The following is a 21,557-nucleotide window of genomic DNA, read 5'->3' as shown; positions in this document are numbered from 1 at the left end:
TCCTGTTGGGGGTGGTCTTTCATTGATTCTATTATATTGCTTGTATTTACCATGAATAGCTGCAAGATAATGACTCTCAAGGTTGTATATGGTGACATATATATAGTTCGATAATAAATTTACTTTGAACTTTGAAATGGTCAGTATCAATAACTGCTAGTCAATCCTGGATAAAAATGGCATTTCTCTGTTCAGACTTCAGGGCAGTTTGGTGACAGGGACCGTGCTGTTCTCCTTGAGTATGACTGAGGAATGAATGTGAGTTTCAGACTCCAGTTAATTGGTGATGACACTTGCACTTTATTGCCTGTATCAGGGGTTCCCAACCTGGGATCCGTGGACCCCTAGGTTAATGGGAGGGATCCATGGCATACAAAAGGTTGGGAACCCCTGCTCTACACCAATACCAGTGGCCCTTTGTTTACCCCAGGCCAACAATTTAAGTAAAGAATGCTACTGTATTAAGGTGTGTGGTGTGTTGTCCTTTATTAATTGCGGATTGAGTTCAAAAGCCAAGAGATAATGTTGCAGTTATATAAAACTCTGGTTGGGTCACACTTGGGGTATAGTGTTCAATCTAGGTTGTGGAAACTTTAGAGAGGGAGTGCAGAGGAGATTTAACAGGATGCTGCCTGAATTAGAGAGCATGTCTTATGAGCATAGGTTCAGCGAGCTAAGGCATTTCTCTTTGGAATGAAGGAGGATGAGAAGTGACTTGATAGAGGTGTAGAAGATGATAAGAGGCATAGATTGAATAGTCAGTGACTTTTCCCCAGGACGGAAATAGCTAATATGAGATGTCATAATTTTAGGTTGATTGGAGGAAAGTATAGGGGGGGATATCAAAGATAGGTTTCTGTATACAGCGTGGTGGATGCGTGGAACTCACAGCCAGTGGTGGTGGTCGAGGCAGATACATTAGGGACATTTAAGAAATTCTTAAATCAGCATGTAGGGAATGTAATTAGTGGAAAGAGCATAATTCACAACCACTGATCTTGGGGTTCATGTTAAGAGGCTGGTCTGACGTGATGACGTAATTACGTAAAGGACTTCTACCGTGCTTTGTGTTTAGTTTTTTGGAGTTTAATAAATGAGTTGTTACAGCTTTTTCTTAAATAAAATGACAGGACCGTTTTATTTTTATGAGAACCTACCTTGCTGACCTTAATGCTGGAGGATGATTCCAGGAGTTACTGAACATGTTAGCCAATGCAGTCGCTTTGAAACTGCTGGAGTTTTGGGAGCAAAATGCCATTGCTTGGTTTGTACATTCTGAGGCCCAATTTGCGCTGCGAGAAATCACTGCCAACAACACCAAATCCTACTATGTGGTAGCATCGCTTGGAAACTCTTCCATAGCTGCGAGAGTGGTGAGTCTTCTTGAATACCCGCCGAAGCACGATAAATACCGATTGCTGATAAGTCACGTTTTACTGATTTTTGGACTATTGGAGTCTGAACACACCAAATAGTTACTCTCATTACCCGGTCTTTGCGATGTTAAGCCATTGGAGCTAATGGGCCACTTGCTTTTTCTCCTGGGAAATCACCATTCTTGTTTTATTTTTAAAGAACTCTTCATGCAGCAAATGCCTGATTAAGTTTGCATAGCCCTTGCTAATACACATGTGAAGGACTATAGGGAGATGGTCTATACACAACTTGGCTGGAGTATAATTACTTCTCTTTTCCGTTCCTCAATAAGTCCACAGCAAGGCCTCCAACATAAGCACGCAAAACAGGCTACTAGCAATGCTGCAAAACAGACGATGCCAGGTCTGTGTTTTTACCACGCTCACTTTGGTACAAATGCTAGGAAGTGCTATCTGCCTTACAGCTTCAATAGTACCTGCATATTGGGACATCACAGATCTGTGAACACCATGGATTCCAGCTGCCAGGGTCGTCGACTTTTCACTACAGACACCCTTGCAGGGTGATACTTCCTGTGTGACATGAGTGTTCAATTAAGTGTGCTGCCAACATCACATATTGATGAGAAAGCAAAGAGTGACAAAACCTCATAGGAGGCTGCCAACGGCAATGTGATTTAGACTTGGTGGGACTCAACGAGTGATGCTCTACTTCAGTGGGTGACGTTACACATGGGACTTTGTCCTGGGTAAAGTGGCTAGACCTGCTCGGTGCAGATTTTCTGTGTGCCCAAGGACTGTTAGTCGATCTTAAAAATGGCTGGCTTGTGGATGTCGAGGACTTTGGATCATTACCCTCCCCCCCCCCCCCCCAAGTAAGTTCCCCACAATGACCACAATGACTTTGTCAAGTGTGTGCACCACTGCATGTGAGTTTACTGGACTGCTGGGCAAATTCCCAAAACTCACCAAGCCCCTATTCTCCTCTACAGTCACAAAACATGGGATCGAGCACCAGATTCCCACAACTGGCCCACAAATCCATGCCCATGTGTGTAGATGGGACACAGAAAAGCGGACAACTGCAAAGGCTGAGTTAGCCAACATGGAAAGATTTGGCATGGTATGCTGGTCGAATAGCCCGTGGGCTTTGCCCTCTATACGATCCCTAAGTTCGATGATAACCCTGCTTGGCTTCTTTGAGTTTCTGCACATGCCATCTGGGTTGAAAAATGCAGTCCAGACTGTCCAATGGCTGTTTGATAGATAGATAGATAGATAGATACTTTATTCATCCCCATGGGGAAATTCAACATTTTTTCCAATGTCCCATACACTTGTTGTAGCAAAACTAATTACATACATACTTAACTCAGTAAAAATATGATATGCATCCAAATCACTCTCTCAAAAAGCATTAATAATAGCTTTTAAAAAGTTCTTAAGTAGTTTACTTAAATACATTAAATACAATCAACCCCGGCACTTTTAACATATCTTACTCCTGGCGGTTGAATTGTAAAGCCTAATGGCATTGGGGAGTATTGACTTCTTCATCCTGTCTGAGGAGCATTGCATCGATAGCAACCTGTCGCTGAAACTGCTTCTCTGTCTGTGGATGGTGCTATGTAGAGGATGTTCAGGGTTTTCCATAATTGACCGTAGCCTACTCAGCGCCCTTCGCTCAGCTACCGATGTTATACTCTCCAGTACTTTGCCCACGACAGAGCCCGCCTTCCTTACCAGCTTATTAAGACGTGAGGCGTCCCTCTTCTTAATGCTGCCTCCCCAACACGCCACCACAAAGAAGAGGGCGCTCTCCACAACTGACCTATAGAACATCTTCAGCATCTCACTACAGACATTGAATGACGCTAACCTTCTAAGGAAGTACAGTCGACTCTGTGCCTTCCTGCACAAGGCATCTGTGTTGGCAGTCCAGTCTAGCTTCTCGTCTAACTGTACTCCCAGATACTTGTAGGTCTTAACCTGCTCCACACATTCTCCATTAATGATCACTGGCTCCATATGAGGCCTAGATCTCCTAAAGTCCACCACCATCTCCTTGGTCTTGGTGATATTGAGACGCAGGTAGTTTGAGTTGCACCATATCACAAAGTCCTGTATCAGTTTCCTATACTCCTCCTCCTGTCCATTCCTGACACACCCCACTATGGCCGTGTCGTCAGCGAACTTCTGCACATGGCAGGACTCCGAGTTATATTGGAAGTCTGATGTGTACAGGGTGAACAGGACCGGAGAGAGCACGGTCCCCTGCGGCGCTCCTGTGCTGCTGACCACCGTGTCAGACCTACAGTCTCCCAACCGCACATACTGAGGTCTATCTGTCAAGTAGTCCACTATCCAATCCACCATGTGAGAGTTTACTCCCATCTCCGTTAGTTTGTGCCTTAAGATCTTGGGCTGGATGGTGTTAAAGGCACTAGAGAAGTCCAGGAATGTAATCCTCACAGCACCACTGACCCCATCTAGGTGAGAGAGGGATTTGTGCAGCAAATACGTGATAGCATCCTCCACTCCCACCTTCTCCTTATACGCAAACTGAAGAGGATCCCGGGCGTGCCTGGTTTGTGGCCTCAGATTCTGTATTATCAGCCGCTCCATGGTCTTCATCACGTGTGACGTCAAGGCAACAGGTCTGAAGTCATTCAACTCCTTTGGTTGTGGTTTCTTTGGTACCACAATGTTTTCCACTGTCTGGGTACTCTTCTCTGCTCCAGGCTCATGTTGAAGATGCGCTGTAGTGGTTCTCCTAGCTCAGTCGCACAGGCCCTCAGTAATCGTGGGGAAACTCCATCCGGTCCCGCCGCTTTGCTGGTACAGATCTTCCTCAGTTGACCTTCCACCTGTGCAGCCGTAATCCTGGGCGTGGGCAAGGTCTCCTGTGAGTGGCTATTTTCCTGTGAGGGAAGTAAGCCTGGTGTGGAGTTATGCGGTGAGGATGAGATTGTGCTGTCGAACCTATTGAAGAAGTTGTTCAGCTGGTTCGCTTTCTCCACATCTCCACTTATGTTTGCTCCCCGCTTTGCACCGCATCCGGTGATGATCTTCATCCCATCCCACACCTCCTTCATGTTTTTTTTCTGCAGCTTTTGTTCTAGCTTCCTCCTATACTGCTCCTTTGCCCCCCTTATCTGTACTCTGAGTTCCTTCTGAACTCTTTTAAGCTCCAACCGATCACCATCTTTAAAGGTCCTCTTCTTCTGGTTTAGGAGGCCTTTGATGTGACTAGTGATCCAGGGCTTATTATTGGGATAGCAGCGAACAGTTCTAACAGGAACAACGGCATCCACACAAAAGTTAATATAGTCTGTTGTGCATTCAGTGACCTCCTCAACGCCCCCAATAAAACTGTATTTTTGTTTACCTGGATGACATACGTCACAAGCACATCATATTGGACAGCCAGTGCCTTTTACTGAGGGCGCCAATGGCCAATACCAGAGGACGTCCTATCGAGGTGAGTTGAGGAAAGTTTAGGAGGGATGTCAGAGGTTTTTTTCACGCAGTGAGTGGAAAGTGCCTGGAATGCTCTACCACACTGACGGTGGTAAAGGCTGATATGTTAGGGACATTTAAGAGATTCTTAAGACCATAAAACACTGGAACAGAATTAGGTCATTCATCTTATTGAGTCTGCTCTGCCATTCAATCATGGCTGATTTGCGATCCCTCTCAATCCCATTCTCCTGCCTTTACCCTGTAACCTTTGACACCCTTATTAATTAAAAACTTATCCAACTTCGCTTTAAATATACCCAATGACTCGGCCTCCAGAGCCATTTGTGGCAATGATTTCAACAGATTCAGCACTCACTGGGTAAAGGAAAATTGAAGGGCTATCAGCTGTGTTGGGGAGAAGGGTTAGATTGGTCGTGGAGTGGATTGAAATGCTGGCGCAACATCGTGGGCTGAAAGGCCAGTATTACACTGCAGAGTTTTATGTTCTGTGACTGATACAGTGTATGAAGCATGGTTACTTTAAGTTTCAGAAAATGTGACCAAATGTTTCCTCTTCCAGCGGATGCAAATTACTTTGTCTCGCCACGATCCGTCACCCGGGAGAGTTTCCCGCTGCTGGCTTCACAGTATGGCGGAAACTCCTTCGTCATCCCTTCACAGCTATCAGTGTTCGAGGGCAAGGACAAGGTAAGGTGGAACCTTCATACTGACAGTTATGGGACCCCGTCGTGGCTGTAGCAGTGACTAGACACATGGGGATAAGGCTGGTGGCTGATAGAACTGACCTCAAACGGGTTCAATCTTGACTTCTGGCAATACCTGTCTGTAGAATTGCAAGTTTGTCCTGGGTGGTCTTCCCCACCCCCTAACTTCCCTGGATCCCTCCCACTTCCCACTGATGTGTGGTTCATGAGCTTATTGGCCCCTAGTCTGTAGACGAGGGTTAGAATTGGGTGCGAATGTGAGCATAGAACAATAGAGCTTATGTGCAGGTCCTATTGGTCTATAATGCTAACGAAGCATGTGAACTAATAAAGCTAATGGCATCCACTCATTTACGTCCGTATCTGTTCCATATACCTTCATTCTCAGCATGTTCACGTCTCCATTTAATTACCTCTATCCTATGTGCCTCTACCACTATAGACAGGGCATTCCAAGCAGCCAGGGTTCTGTGTTTTAAAAAAAGCAAATGAATTCCTCCATGCAGGTGGCTTGGTAACATAGTGGTTAGCACAGGTACTGGCGACCTGGGTTCAATACCCGTCGCTGCCTAAGGAGTTTGTAAGTCCTCCCTGTGACCACATGGTTTTTATTCGGGTGCTCTAGTTTCCTTCCACAGTTTCAAAAAGACATTACCGGTTGAGTGGTTAATTGTAAATTGTCTCCTGGTTAGGCTAGGATTAAATTGGGGGGGGGGGGGGGGTATTGCTGGTTTGCATACCTTGAAGGGCCAGAAGGGCCTATTTTGTGTAGTACCTCAATAAAATAAAAAAGTTAAAACTTCTCCTTTTATTTATTTAGGGATGCAGCTTGGAACAGGCCCTTCTGGCCCAATGAGCTGCACTGCCCAGTAAACCCACCCATTTAACCTTAGCCTAATCACAAGGCAAGTTACAAAGTCCAATTAACCTACTAGCTGCTTGGTCTTTGGACTGTGGGGAGGAAACCCACGTGCTCACGGGACAGACATAAAAACTTCGGAACTCCGAACTCCGACGCTCTGAACTGTAATAGTGTCATGCTAACCACTACATGACAGCCACACCACAGTTACCCCTTTTTGTAGCCTGACACCACAGCTACCCCTAGTGCTTCTTTCATCCTGCCCAAAACACTGACTGATTACTCTTTTCCATAGATGCTGCCTGGCTTGCTGAGTTCCTCCAGGACTTTGTGTGTGCTGTTATTGAGTACAGGAAATTGGATTTTCTGTTGAATTTGTATAACATATTGGTCAACCCTAATTTGGAGTATTATGTGCAGTTTTGGTCACCTACCTATAGGAAAGATGTTAATCAGGTTGAAAGAGTACAGAAAAAATTTACAAGGATTTTGCCAGGACTGGAGGACCGGAGTTATAAGGAAATATTCAATAGGTTAGGACTTTATTCATTGGAATATAGATGATTGAGAGGAGATTTGATAGAGGTGCATAGTTAGTTTATGGACAGCAGGCCCTGGAATTTTTAAATGTAGTGTACAGGCTTCTCAGTGAGTTCACATACGGCACTCGTATCCTGAGAATTCAGCTGATCTTTTGAGCTGTCATTTGCTTCAAAGAATTGTCTTGCGATTGTATAATGTTTGCTTTCTCTCTTCCTTCAATGCAGAGCCTAAATGAGTTTGGAAACTTCTATAAGGTAAGCTTGATACATTTATTTAAGTTTGGCACTTGGGCTACAGAATCAGAATTAGGTTGATTATAACTGGCATATGTTATGAAATTTATTGTTTTGTGGTTGTAGTACAATACAATATATTAAAAGTTACTATAAGTTGCATTAAGGAATAAAAAATTGTGCAAAAGAGGAATGGGAAGGTAGTGTATATGGGATCATGGCCAATTCAGTTACTTGATGACAGAGGAAAAAATCAATTTCTGAATGTTGTGTGTACATCTTCAGGCTCCTGTAGCTTCTCCCTGATGGTAGCAATAAGAAGAGAGCATGTCATCATCTTGAGGCACCACCTGTTGGTGAATCAGAATTCATATCACTGGCATATGTCATGATATTTGTTGTTATGCTGCAGCAGTATGTTGCAATACATTGTAATAAAAACTATAAATTACAGTTGGAAGTATATATTTTTAAAAAGTGAAATATGTTGTGCAAAAAGAGAAAATTAAATAGTCTTCATCAATTTAATGTGCATTCAGAAATCTGATTGCAGAGGGAAGAGACTATTTCTGAATTATTCAGTGTGTGCACCTTCAGGCTTCTGTACCCTTCTCCCAGGTGATGGTAATTAGAAGACAACATGTCCTGGGTGATGGGGGTGGGGGTTCTTAATGATGGCTGCAGCCATTTTGAGGCATTGCCTTTTGAAGATGTCCTTGATGCTGGGGAGGTGAGTGCCCATAATAGAGCTGGTTAGGTTTATAACTTTCTGCAGCTTTTTTTGATCCTGTGCAGTGCCCCCCTCCCCATATCAGATGTTGCTGCAACCAGTTACAATGCTCCCCATGGTACATCTGTAGAAATTTGCAAGTGTCTTTGCTGCAAAACTGATTCTTCTCTTTTTAGGAAATATTGCCAGTGTTCCATCCTAGCAAGCAGCGTGAATTCACACCAATGTAGGAACGCGGCTTCCTCCGAATACGGAACGCGGATAGGAAGCATCAGATGAGAGTGTTAAATCTGTCTGCTGGGGAACTAGTTACACTGTTGTAGATATGCCACACGTCCCCACACTTCAATGCAAGCAGTGTGAGTCAGGGTTGGTGTAAAAGAATGTCCCTTCCTGCGTCTCACAAGTATTTCAGGAATTACTCCTGCCTTTCTGCTTGTAGTAGCTGTTTCTAAATGCAGAGTGTGCATCTGTATTTCCTCCCCGATGGTAGCAATGAGAAGATGGCATGTCTTGGATGGTAAGGGTCCTTACTAATGGATGTCACGTTCTTGAGGCACCATCTGATGAAGATGCCCTCAATGGTGGAGAATGTTGTGCGCATGAGTGAGCTGGCTGGCCTACAACCCTCTGTAGTCTCTTTTGATCCTATATAGTGGCCCTTCATACCTGGTGATGACGCCCTTCTCCACCCATCCACATTCCCCCTCACTTGGTTTCAAAGTTCTGTACATTTTATTATCAAAATGTGTATATCTTGTACAGTTTCATGATTTGCCTCCTTACGGGAAGCTACGACAAAAGGAACCCCAATAGAACCGATTGAAAATAGACAATAGACAATAGACAATAGGTGCAGAAGTAGACCATTCATCCCTTTGAGCCTGCACCGCCATTCTGAGATCATGGCTGATGAAGACCATCCAAGCACCCAGTGTGCAGAGAGAGAGTGGAAAAAATCTTGCAAACAATAAAAGTAAAGCAAAAGCATTCAGAACTGTAGTTCGCAATGTTGGGCATCACTGCAGCCGATCCAGAAGTCCACTAGTTGAAAGCCACAACTTAAGTCCAGCTCAGTGAGCAGGTTTCACCTAAAATCTGCCAGCTTGTACTCCTTTCCCTCCACTACCTTATTCTAGCCTGCCCCCTTCCTTTCCAGTCCTGATGAAGGTTCTGGGACTTAAAACCTTAACTTTAACTGTTTATTCCCCTCCATAGCTGTTGCCTAACCTGGTGAGAAAAAGTGGTTGAGTTGTGGATTGTGCAGAAGGTTGTGAATGGTGCAGTAGGTTGTGAAAGGATAGAGCAGGATGTAGATCAGCTGGAGATGTGGGGGAGAAACTAGATGGAGTTTATTGTCAAGTGTGGGGTGCTGCACTTTGGGAGGTCAAATGTAAGAGAAAAGTACAAAGTAGCTGGACCCTTAAGAGCAGTGGTGTACAGAGCGAACTGGAAGGCCATTTGTATCTGAAACTGGTGACAGAATTGGACAGAGCAGGGAAGAATTCGTGCAGTATGCTTGCTTTCACTGGTGGGAGCATTAAGTATAAAAGTTGGGTTATTATGTTTGACCTGTCTAAAACTTTGGTTAGTCAGCATCTGGAGTACAAAAGATGCCAGTGCAGGAAAATAACATCCATTATTGGGGGGACAACCCCCCCCCCCCCCCCCAACCCAGGATGTGCTCTCTGGTCACTGCTGCCATCAGGAAGGCAGCACAAGAGCCTTAAGACTTGCACCATCAGGTTCTGGAACAGTTATTACCCCTCAATCATCAGGCTCTTGAAAGAGAGGGGATAACAGTTCAGCTTCAACCCATTTTCAAGGACTCTTCATCTCATGTTCTCCATATTTATTGCTTATTTATTTATTACTATTGTTTCTTCTTTTTGTATTTGTACAGTTTGTTGTCTTCTGCACTCATGGTTGAACACCCTAGTTGGGTGGTCTTACACTGATTCTCTTACAATTCTATAGGTTTGTTAAGTATGCCCACATGAAAGTGAATCTCAGGGCTGTATATTATAATGTGATAATAAATTTACTGTGAACTTTGAGTAGTGTGTGCATTTTGGGTTTGCACATTACAACAAGGATGTGGAGGTTTTGTGGACATGAGATTCTGCAGATGTTGAGCATCTTGAGCAATGTACACAAAATCCCAGAACGTTTTTTGTGTGTTTCTAGAGACTTGAAGATGGTGCAAAAGAATTTTACCTGGAAGTTGCCTCCATGAGGGAATATAAGCTGTAAGGAAAGGTTGAGCAAATTTTGGTTGTTTACTTTGCAGCTTCGGAGGCTGATAGGCAACCTAAGAGAAATTTATATAAATATAGTAACATAGACTAGATATATGGTCAGAGTCCTTTATTTCCCAGTGTGTAAATGTTAAAAACAAGACGTCATTGTTTTAAAGTACGATGCAAGAAGTTCGACTGAGATCTAAAATTGAAAAGCCAGTTTTTTTTAATGCAAAGTCTGGTAGGTGCCTGTACTCCAGAGGTAAGACTATGTCTTTGGAGCAGAATTAAGGCATTTAGCCTATTGAGTCTGCTCTGCCATTTCATCATGGTTGATCCATTTCCCTTTCAACCCTGTATTCTCCATTCTTATCTTCGTTTATCAGATTGATTTGTTACGTTTATATATCGTTGGCTCAGGCACATCTGACTGACCTGTGTTAGCTTCTTATTGGGTCTGGCTTAAGACTATAAGCAGTATTACTTCAGGTTGGGGGAGCAAACCTCGTTATCCAACTAGGTAGTCTATACCTGATGGTATGAACAATGATTTCTCCAACTTCCAGTAATTTTCTCCCTCTTCTTCAATTCCTCAGTCTGGCCTCTTGCCTCTTTTCCTCACCTGCCTATCACCTTTCCCTGGTAGTCCTCTTCCTGCCCTTTCTCTCATGGTCCACTCTCTTATCCAATTCCTCCTTCTCTAGTCCTTTACTTTTATCACCTGTCATCTCCTAGCAACTTACTTCATCCTCCCCCTTCCCCCACCAACCTGGCTTCATCTATCATCTTCCAACATCCTCCTTTCCCTGTCCCCACCTTCTTATTCTGGCATCTTCCCCCTTCCTTTCCAGTCCTGATGAAGGATTTTGGCTCGAAATGTCTACTGTTTACTCCTCTCCATAGATGCTGCCTGACTTGCTGAGTTCCTCCAGTATTTTGTGTGTTGCTGAGAATTTCCAGTATCTGCAGAATCTCTTGTGTTTAAACAGTATTACTTCATGGTTTGTGCCTCAGGTCTTCCCAAATTGGACCAGTTCAAAGGAGTTTAGCCAGGTCAGCCAAACACTGGGTTTAGGCTACTTCAGGTCACAGGCTGTTCTTTCTACAACACACGCAAAATGCTGGAGGAACTCAGCAGTTCAGGAAGCACGTAGAGAGAGAAGTAAATTGTTGATTTTAAAGGCTGAGACCCATCATCATGATCCTTCATCAAGTCCTGATGGTCTCTGCTCGAAATGTCCACTCTTTATTTCCTTGCATAGATACTGCCTGACCTACTTGTTCCTCCAGAATTTTGTGTGTTGCTGCAGGAGATAGACAAATAATAATAAGTAAACTAACATGAGATGAGTCCTTGAACGTGAGTCCATACCTTGTGAGAACAGTTCAGGGTTTGGTTGAAAGAAGATATCCCCTCTGGTTGAAAAGCCCGATGGTTGAGGTGTAATAACTGTTCCTGAACCTGATGGTATGGGTTTTGAGACTTCTGCACCTCCTTCCAGATAGCGACAGCAAGAAGAGTTCTGGTTTTTTTTTGTGTTCTCACCCATTCTTTCTTGTTGCAGTTTGTGGGCTGGGGTTTTGGGTGTTCTGTTAGTTTTTACACGAGGTGTTTGAAGTTTGAGGTTTTGTGTTTTCTTTTCATGTGGGGGGTGGATTGATGTCTTTCCTTCAACTACTTGTATGATTTTATGTATTCTATAGCTTTCTGAAGAAGAGACAAATTTCAGAGTTGTATTCTACATACAAAACTTTGATAATAAAATGAACTTTTGAACCTTTGTGTTGGATGGCAGAGGCCCTTGATGATGGATGCTGCTTTACCAAGGCAGTGAGGAATGTAGGCAGGATCTATAGAGGAGAGGCTGGTCCTGCGATGTGCTGAGCTGTGTCCACAACTCTCTGCAGTTTGTTGTAGTCAAGTGCAGAGCAGTTGCCATTACAAGCCGTGATGCATCCAGACAGAATGGTGCATTGATTAAAAGAGTGCTGACAGGGTTTGACATCCTTGATCTGTGAAACTAATCACCCCGTTTTCTTCACACCCCACTTCCCACCCCCCCCCCCCCCACCAACTCCAGGTTGGTCAACAGATTCTCACCTACTTCCCACAAGCCCATGCCCTAGGTGTCTTCATGCAGCCTACTGCGCTGGCTGGAGGGCAGTGCACGGACAGGAACCCAGCAGGTATCGTTGCTGACCATTCAAAGTGATCACTGTGAATCCTGGTCCTTCAGAATTCCCCTCATTTGCAGTCAGAATCAGGTTTAATATTACTTTCATATGTTGTGAAATGTGTTGTTATAAATAGTGAAAAATATAAATTATAATATGACTTTAAAAATATAGATCTATAGATTTAGATAAATAGTGAAAAAAGATCAAAAAAAGAAAAGGTTGCAAGGGAGCGTACATTGGTTAATCTTCCAACACGCACAAAATGCTGGCAGCATCTGTGGAAAACAAGTATAGTCGAGGTTTCGGGCCGAGACCCTTCGGCAGGACTGGAGAAAAAAAAGATGCGAAATAGATTTGCAAGGTGAGTGTGAGAGAGAGAGAGAGACACACACACAGGAGAGAGAGAAACACAAGATGACAGGTGAAACTGGGTGGGGGAGGGATGAAATAAAGAGCTGGGACGTTGATTGTTGAAAGATACAGGGCTAGAGTAGCGGGCAGGTTTGGTAGAGCTGTTGGGGAGGGTTTAAACTAATTTAACAGGGAGGTAGCAACTGGACTAAAGGGACTCAGGATAGGATAGATGGTAAAAAAGTAAAGACAGCATGCAGTCAGACTGTCAGGAAGGGCAGACAGGTGATGGGATGTAGTTGCAGCCAACAGGCTGAGTATCAAAACATTAGGGATGCAGAATCAGAAAGGATAGCAGATACGGTACTCAAGGTGTTGTACTCAAGTGTGTAGTAAAATAAATAAGGTGGATGATCTTGTTGCACTATTACAGATTGCCAGGTGTGATGTTGTGGCCATCACTGCATCGTGGCTGGTTGTAGCTGAGAGCTAAATGTTCAAGTTACTCGTTATATTGGAGGGATAAGAAGGTAGGCAGAGGGGGTGGTGTGGCTCTACTGGTGAAGAATGGCATCAAATCAGTAGAAAGATGTGACATAGGATCAGAAGATGTTAAATCCTTGTGGGTTGAGTTAAGAAACTGCAAGGGTAAAAGAGATGTTGGTGGCAGTTATATACAGGCCTCCCAACAGTGGCTGGGAGGTGGACCACAGATTACAATAGGAAATAAAAAAGGCAAGTCAAAAGGGCAATGTTGTGGTAGTCATGGGAGATTTTAACATGCAGGTTGATTGGGAAAATCAGGTTGGTAATGGATCTCTAGAGAGTGAGTGTGTTGAATGCCTAAGAGATGGCTTTTTAGATCAGTTTGTCCTTGAGCCTACTAGGGAATCACCCATACTGGATTGGGTGTTACGTAATGAACCAGAGGTGATCAGGGAGCTAATGAACCAGTGATCACAATATGAGTTCAACTTGAAATTTGACAGGGAGAAAGTAAAGTCTGATGTAGTACTATTTCAGTGGAGTAAGGGTAATTACAGTGGTATGAGAGAGGAGTTGGCCAAAGTAAGTTGGAAGGAGCTGCTGGCAGGGACGTCAGCAGAGCAGCAATGGTTTGCGTTTCTGGGAAAAATAAGGAAGGTGCTTGACAGGTGTATTCCAAAAATGAAGAAGTACTCAAGTGGTAAAATAGTATAACCATGGCTGACAAGGGAAGTCAAAGCTAATGTAAAAGCAAAAGAAAGGGCATACTGCAAAGTAAAAATTAGTGGGAAGTTAGACGATTGGAAAGTTTTAAAAAACCTACAGGGAGCAACTAAAAATCATTAGAAGGGAAAAGATGAAATGTGAAAGCAAGCTAGCAAATAATATCAAAGTGGATAATAAAAGTTTTTTCAAGTATGTTAATAAAAGAGAATTGAGAATGGATATAGGACTGCTTGAAAATGAGTCAGGAGAAATGATAATGGGAGACAAGGAGATGGCTGATGAATTAAATGAGTATTTTGCATCACTCTTCACTGTGGAAGACACGAGCAGTATGCCTGATGTTGTAGTGTGTGAAGGAAGAAAAGTGGGTGCAGTTCCTGTTACAAGAGAGAAGATGCTCAAAAAGCTGAAACACCTAAAGGTATATAAGTCATCTGGATCAGATGAACTGCACCCTAGGGTTCCTGAAAGAGATAGCGTTAGAAATGGTGGTGGCATTAGAAATGGTCTTTCAGAAATCAATGGTGCCAGAGGATTGGAAAATTGTAAACGTACATTTGCAATGGAGGAAGGTGGCAGAAAGGAAATTATAGACTAGTTAGCCTGACCTCAGTGGTTGGGAAGATGTTTGAGTCGATTGTTAAGGATGAGATGATGGAGTACTTGGTAACACAGAACAGGATAATACAAAATAGGCATGATAGTTATATGGACAGAGTTACATCCACTTGATAGATGGTTCACCTTTTTTTCTCACCCCCATTCTGTGTACCCGAGAATAGATTTTTTAAAATGTTTAATTCAGAGACACAGCATTATAAAATGCGATATAGGGGTAAGAGACATCCCTGACCACGCAGGGGTTTACTTAACATTACATTTGGACGACAAACCCAAAGATACCTTGTGGAGACTTAATACCAGTCTTTTGAATGATCCCCTGTGTTTAAAATACCTAAAGAAAGAGTTTGAAGATTATATGATATTTAATGATAATGGAACGGTGTTCTCCAGCACTCTGTGGGATGCTGCCAAAGCTGTTATTAAGGTTAAACTCATAAGGTGGTCAGATCAGAAGAAAAAGGAAAAAGAGAAACAAATCAAAGATCTTATTGAAAAACTACACTTTTTGGAGAGTAAGCATATGGAATATAATGACAGTAATGTCGTGAATCAAATTTTGGATACAAAATGAATTCTAAATAATATTTATGAAAGTGAAGTTGAGAAGAGAGCTAAGCTTGTTAAACAAAATTTCTATGAGAATGGTCCCAAATCTAAGAAATTACTTGCATGGAGAATACATAAACAACAGGCTGAGAGATGAAAGACCCCCAGACTAATAAGATGCTTCATAAATTGGAAGACGTTCAAAAATCTTTCGAAATGTACTACACAATGGTATATGCTCAGCCCAAAGCTGCAGAGTTAGCAGACATACCTAATTTCTTAACGTCCTTAGATTTACCATCGGTAGGTAACAGAGCAAAATAAATAACTCAGGAGATAACAGAAGAAGAAATAGGTAAGGCTATATCAGCATTAAAAACAAATAAAACCTCAGGTGCCGCTGGCTATCCAGTGGAATGGTACAAAGCTTTCAGAGAGATAATAATACCAATACTTAAGAAATGTTTTAATCATGTTCTCGGAGGAGGGGAGACTCCGTTGACCTGGAATCAAGCAATAATTTCAGTAATTCCTAAAAGTGGTAAGGATCGGACTGAATGCAGTTCCTATAGGCCCATATCTGTTCTAAACATAAATTATAGATTATTTGCATCAATATTAGTAAAAAGATTGGAAAATATAATTCCAGATCTTATTGACACAGATCAAACAGGTTTTGTAAAAAGTAGGCAAATTCAGGACAATGTGAGACAGGCCCTTCATCTCATTGACCATATGAGCAATAATAACCTGGAATCTGTAGTTATTAGCCTTGATGCTGAAAAGGCCTTTGACTTGGTTGGATGGGAATATCTCTTCTTGGTACTTAAATGGTTTGCCTTTAATAATCAGGTAGTTGGATGTCTGAAATCTTCATATTCTTCCCCTACAGCCAGAATTAAAATAAATGGGAATTTATCTAAAACAATATTTCTTGAAAGGGGATGTCGACAAGGGTGCCCCCCTAAGCCCCATGCTTTTCGCTCTTTTTATCGAGCCATTGGCCCAGGCAATCAGAGAAGACAAGATTATAACAGGTGTACTGATCAGAGATACAGAATATAAGATTTGTTTATATGCGGATGACATTCTCGTGACTCTTACCAATCCCAATGCAGGTTTGCCTAAATTATTCCTGCTGGAAGAATTCAGTTCTTACTCTGACTATAAATTAAATTTACATAAAACCCAAACTTTAAATTTTAATTACGAACCACAAGAAAACATTTACAGAATGAATAAATTCAAATGGAAAGGTAATATTAAATATCTAGGAGTGCAAATACCTGAAGACTTGTCTACTATCTACAAACATAATTACATTCCCATAACAGCTGATATTAAGGCAGACTTAAATAGATGGTCATTGCTGCCAATGAATATGTATAATCGAATAGAAGCCATGAAGATGAATGTATTACCTAGATTGCTCTTTCGTTTTCAATCTCTGCCTGTTGAAGTACCTTGTAAGCAATTTAATGAATGGAAAAGAATGATTTCAACATTTATTTGGGGAAAACAAAAACCAAGAATTAGATTTCAGACATTACAGCTGCCTAAGGATAAAGGAGGATTTACAGTGCCTTGCTTTGAAGAGTATTATAGAGCAGCACAGCTGCGCGGTCTGGTCTGTTGGTGTGACCCTAATTGTGAGGCAAAGTGGAAAGATTTAGAACAAAGTCTAATAAATTTCCCTCTCCAATCTTTATTGAGGGATAAAACACTCTCAAAGAAGCATTTAAATAAACTGGCTAGGTGGACAACAGTCCCTCTAAACATCTGGTATAAAGAATTTAAAGACCCAAAATCTGAAAGAAATGTAAGAATACTACGTTGGGTGGCACATGACACAGAATTCTTTCCAGCACAATTGGATGGTAGATTTACACATTGGACAAGTAAGGGAATCACCTCATACTGTACAATATCCTTCATTAAGGGTTTGGAGTCCTTTCAACAGCTCACAGAAACATATCACTGAGAGAAACAAGACTTCTTTAGATATCTTACAACTAAGACAATATTTTAATAATAATATTAAAACTATTGGAGAGAAATGGTTAAGTCTGATTAATATATTCATTGGTGTGTATAAAGGTAATATTAAAAAGAAATTGATAACCAGGATTTACTCGATTTTACAATCTAACGGGTCTCTCCACAATGTATGTTAAATACAAATGGGAGAAAGAAGCCAACATAAAATTGACAGAAGATGATTGGTTAAACATATGCAGAACAGATTTGACTACTTCAAGCTCAGGTCTGTGGAGGGAATTCACCTGGAAGAATACCTTAAGATTTTTAATAACGCCAAAAATAAAGAAGGTACAAATTTACAGACCTGAACAAGGTCAATGTTGGGGAATGTTGTGTGATAATATGTTGGCTGATCATTTTCATATTTTCTGAGAATGTCCAAAGATTTTGTCTTATTGGTTAGATGTGGTAATAGAGATAAGGTCAATAATCAGCCCAGAGATTAATTTTGACTTTAACGTTATTTATTTGGGTAATGTACCAAATGGGCTCAAAAAACATGAAAGGTATTTGTTACAAGTATTACTAGCAGCCAGTAAGAAAGCAATTACCAGGAGATGGCTAAGCACAGAGTCTCCTACAGTCCTGGAATGGATAGAAATAGTTCAGGAAATTTATGTTATGGAACGATTGACTTTCTCTCTGAGCCATGCCACTAAAAAGTTTGAAAGATACTGGGAAAATTGGACATTTTATTTGAGCCTGAAATGACTTCTTCACTGTACATTTATTTGGTTTGAAGAACTTTGTTTTATTTCTTCTTATGAGGGAACCTGCAGAATGGACTTCAGAGTTATGGATTGTAAGGTCCCCTGAGACTTTGAAGGACAATTATGGACATAAGAGTTTGATTAACCTTGATACAGCAATGTAATCCATTTCACTATTCAATTTTTCTATTATAAGATACGGATTTTACTTCACCTATGATGACCCTGTCTGTCTGTTTTTATCCTGTTTGTTCTGTTATTGGTAAAACAATAAAAATAAAGTTTAAAAACAAAAGAACAGGATAATACAAAGTCAGCATAGTTTCCTTCAGTGAAAATCCTGCCCGACAAACCTGTTAGAATTCTTTGAGGAGATTGCAAGTAGGATAGATAAAGAAATGCAGTCGACGTTGTATATATGGACTTTCAGAAGGCCTTTGACAAGGTACCACACAATAGGCTGCTTATAAAGTTAACAGCCTATAACAGTATTATAGGAAAGTTACTAACATAGTTAGAACGTTGGCTGATTGGTAGGAGGCAGCGAGGGGGAATAAAAAGATCCTTTTCTGATTGGCTGCCAGTGACTAGTGGTGTTCTGCAGGGGTCAGTGTTGGGATCTCTTCTTTGTATGCTGTATATAAGTGCTATAGATGATGGAATAGATGGCTTTGTTACCAAGTTTGCAGATCATACGAAAATGGGTGGAGGGGCACGTAGTGGTGAAGAATCAGATAGGATGCAGCAGGACTTGGGAGAATGGGCAAGAAAGTGGCAAATGAAATACAATGTTTGAAAATGCATGGTCAGGCATTTTGGTAGTAGAAATAAATGTGCAGACTGTTTCCTAAATGGGGAGAAAATCGAAAAATCCAAGATGCAAAGGGACTTGGGAGTCCTTGTGCAGAGCACGCTAAAAGTTAACTTGCTGGTCGAATCAATGGTGAGGAAGGCAAACGCCATATTAGCGTTCATTTCAAGAGGTTTAGAATACAAAAGCAAAGGATGTGATGCTGAGGCTTTATAAGGCACTGGTGAGGCCTCACCTTGAGTATTGTGAACAATTTTGGGCCCCTCATCTTAGAAATTGGAGAGGGTCCAGGGGAGGTTCACAAGGCTGATTCGAGGAATAGAAGGGTTATCATACGAGGAATGTTTTATGGCTCTGGGTCTGTACTCACAGGAATTCAGAAGGATGAGGGAGGATCTCATTGAAACCTTTGGAATGTTGAAAGGCCTAGACAGAGTCGATGTGGAAAGGCTGTTTCCCATGGTGAGAGAGTCCAGGACAAGAGGGCACAGCTTCAGGATAGAGGGGTACCGTTTCAAACCAGAGATGGGGAGAAATTTGTTTAGCCAAAGTGTGGTGAATTTGTGGAATTTGTTGCCACATGCTGCTGTGGAGGCCAGGTTGTTGGGTGTATTTAAGGCAGAGAGTGACAGGTTCTTGATTGGAAATGGCATCTCCTTCATTCTAGAATGAAAAGCCTCGTCCTGAGGGTAGATCAGGTGGAGTTGGAGGAATTGAGAGAAGGGGATGGCATTTTTACAAGTAACGGTGAGAAGAGGTATAGTTCAGGTAGCTGTTAAGAGTCAGTGAGTTTATTATAGACATCAGTAGATAAGCTGTCTGCAGAGATAGAGACAATGAGATCGAGAAAGAGGAGGGAGGTGTCGGAAATGAGTCAAGTAAATTGGGGGGGGGGTGGAAGTTGGAGGCAAAGTTGATGAAGTTGACATGGCTGCAGGAAGTAGCACCAATATAGTCGTTGATATAGCATAGGTTAAGTGGGGGATGGACACCAGTGTAGGCTTAGAACATAGTCTGTTGCACATAGCCGACAAAAAGACAGGCATAGCTAGGACCCATGCGAGTGCCCATGGTTATACCTTTTGTTTGAAGGAAGTGGGAGGAGCCAAAAGAGAAATGATTAAGAGTGAGGACAAGTCCCACTAGATAGAGGAGAGTGGTGGTGGAGAGGAATTGGTTGGGTCTTCTGTTCAGAAAGAAACGGAGAGTTTTGAGGCCTTCCTGGTGGGAGATGAAGGTATATAGGGACTGGACATCCATAGTGAAAATAAGATGATGGGGGCCAGGGAACTTGAAATCATTGCAAAGATCCAGAGCATGTGAAGTGTCACAGATGTAGGTAGGAAGGGAATGAACTTGGGGGTGATAAGACAGAATCGAAGTATACAGATTAGAGTTCAGTGGGGCAGGAACAAGCTGAAACAATAGGTCTACCTGGACAAGTGGGTTTGTGGAGCTTGGGTAGGGAGGAGAAATAGGAGGTGTGGAGTGTGGGAACTATGAGGTTGATGACAGTGGATGATCCTCCGTTCAGAAAGCTGATGGCAGTGGGAGGAAACAGGGCACCACGGTAGAGTAGCAGTTAGTGCTTCACAACTTGTAGTTCAATCCCGGTATCCTCTGTAAGGAGTCCCTGTGGAATGCATGGGTTTCCCCAGGTGCTTTGATTTCATAGTCATAGAGGTAGAAAAGTACGGCATGGAAACAAGCCCTTTGTCCCATCTAGTCCATGTCAAACCATTTAATCTGCCAACTCTTATCGACTTGCACCGGGACCATAGCTCTACCATCCATGTACCTATCCAAACTTCACTTAAATGTTGAAATCAAGCTTGCGTGCACCACTTACACTGGCAGCTCTTTCCACACTTACAACCTGTTGAGTGAAGAAGTTTCCCCTCATGTTCCCCTTATACTTTTCATCTTTGACCCTTAACACATGACCTCTAGTTGCAGTCGCACCCAACTTCAGTGGAAAAAAATCATGCTTGCATTTACCTTAACTCCCACAGTCCAAAGACGTAACCAGTAGGTTAATTGGTCATTGTAAATTGTCCCATGATCGAGTTAGGGTTAAATTAGGGTTGTTGGAGTTGTTGGATGATGTGGTTCCATGCAGTATCTTTGAATAAACTAAATAAATAAAGCTGTTCCTAAAACATTGCTCTCTGTATCGTACTGCCCTAACTTGTGTATCATGCAGTAGCTGGGATACATCATCCATGGTCGACCCCGACCTCAGAGGACCTCATTGGTGCATCTACACTTGGATGCTGTTTGACTTAACTTAAATATCATGATTGCATGGAAGAATTATTGTTACGCAGTAAATATGGAAAATCAAACCTTTTCAGAGTCAGGATCAAGTTTAATATCAAATAGTATCTGTTGCGAAATTTGTTGTTATATGGCAGCAGTACGATGCAAGACATAATAAAAATGCTGTGAATTACACTATGTGTGTGTGTATGTGTATATAGACATTCAACAATTGCATCCATAGATTTTTTTGTATTGCCTTTGGAGATGTGAGTATCAAGTGTGTATGGGGGCACCTACTACTGCACAGGATCGAAATAAATTGCAGTAAGTTCTGAATGAACTATATATATATATATAAAAATAAAATAGTTAAATGAAATAAATTGTGAGATAGTATTCATGGGTTCAATATCCAGTCAGAAATCTGATGGGAAAGGGGAAGAAGCTATTCCTGAATCGTTGAGTGTGTGCCTTCAAGCTCATGTACCTACTCTCTGATGGTAGCATTGAGAAGAGGGCATGACCTGGGTGATAGTGGTCCTTAATGATAGAGGTCACTTTTTTGAGGCATCGCTCCTTCAAGATGTCCTTGATGCTGGAGGGGCTAGTGCCCATAATGGAGCGGAGTTCAGAAATTTCTGCAGATGCTTTT

The 21,557-nt window shown here is 42.1% G+C and overlaps 1 protein-coding gene across 1 annotated transcript in view; it reads left to right on the top strand.

Annotated features, from left to right (window-relative positions):
- The window catches only part of LOC140716081 (tectonic-3-like), a 91,446-nt gene that overhangs the window by 13,365 nt on the left and 56,524 nt on the right, over positions 1-21,557 (top strand). The window contains exons 4-6 of the mRNA XM_073028774.1: positions 5,419-5,546; positions 7,193-7,222; positions 12,253-12,358. Coding sequence (XP_072884875.1) covers positions 5,419-5,546; positions 7,193-7,222; positions 12,253-12,358 — 264 coding nt within the window. The remainder of the gene's footprint in view (positions 1-5,418; positions 5,547-7,192; positions 7,223-12,252; positions 12,359-21,557) is intronic.

This window comes from Hemitrygon akajei, chromosome 24 (assembly GCF_048418815.1).
Source record: "Hemitrygon akajei chromosome 24, sHemAka1.3, whole genome shotgun sequence".
NCBI classification, from domain to species: domain Eukaryota; kingdom Metazoa; phylum Chordata; class Chondrichthyes; order Myliobatiformes; family Dasyatidae; genus Hemitrygon; species Hemitrygon akajei.
Note: the sequence above shows the minus strand (reverse complement) of the source record. Positions and strands in the feature narration are given on the sequence as shown.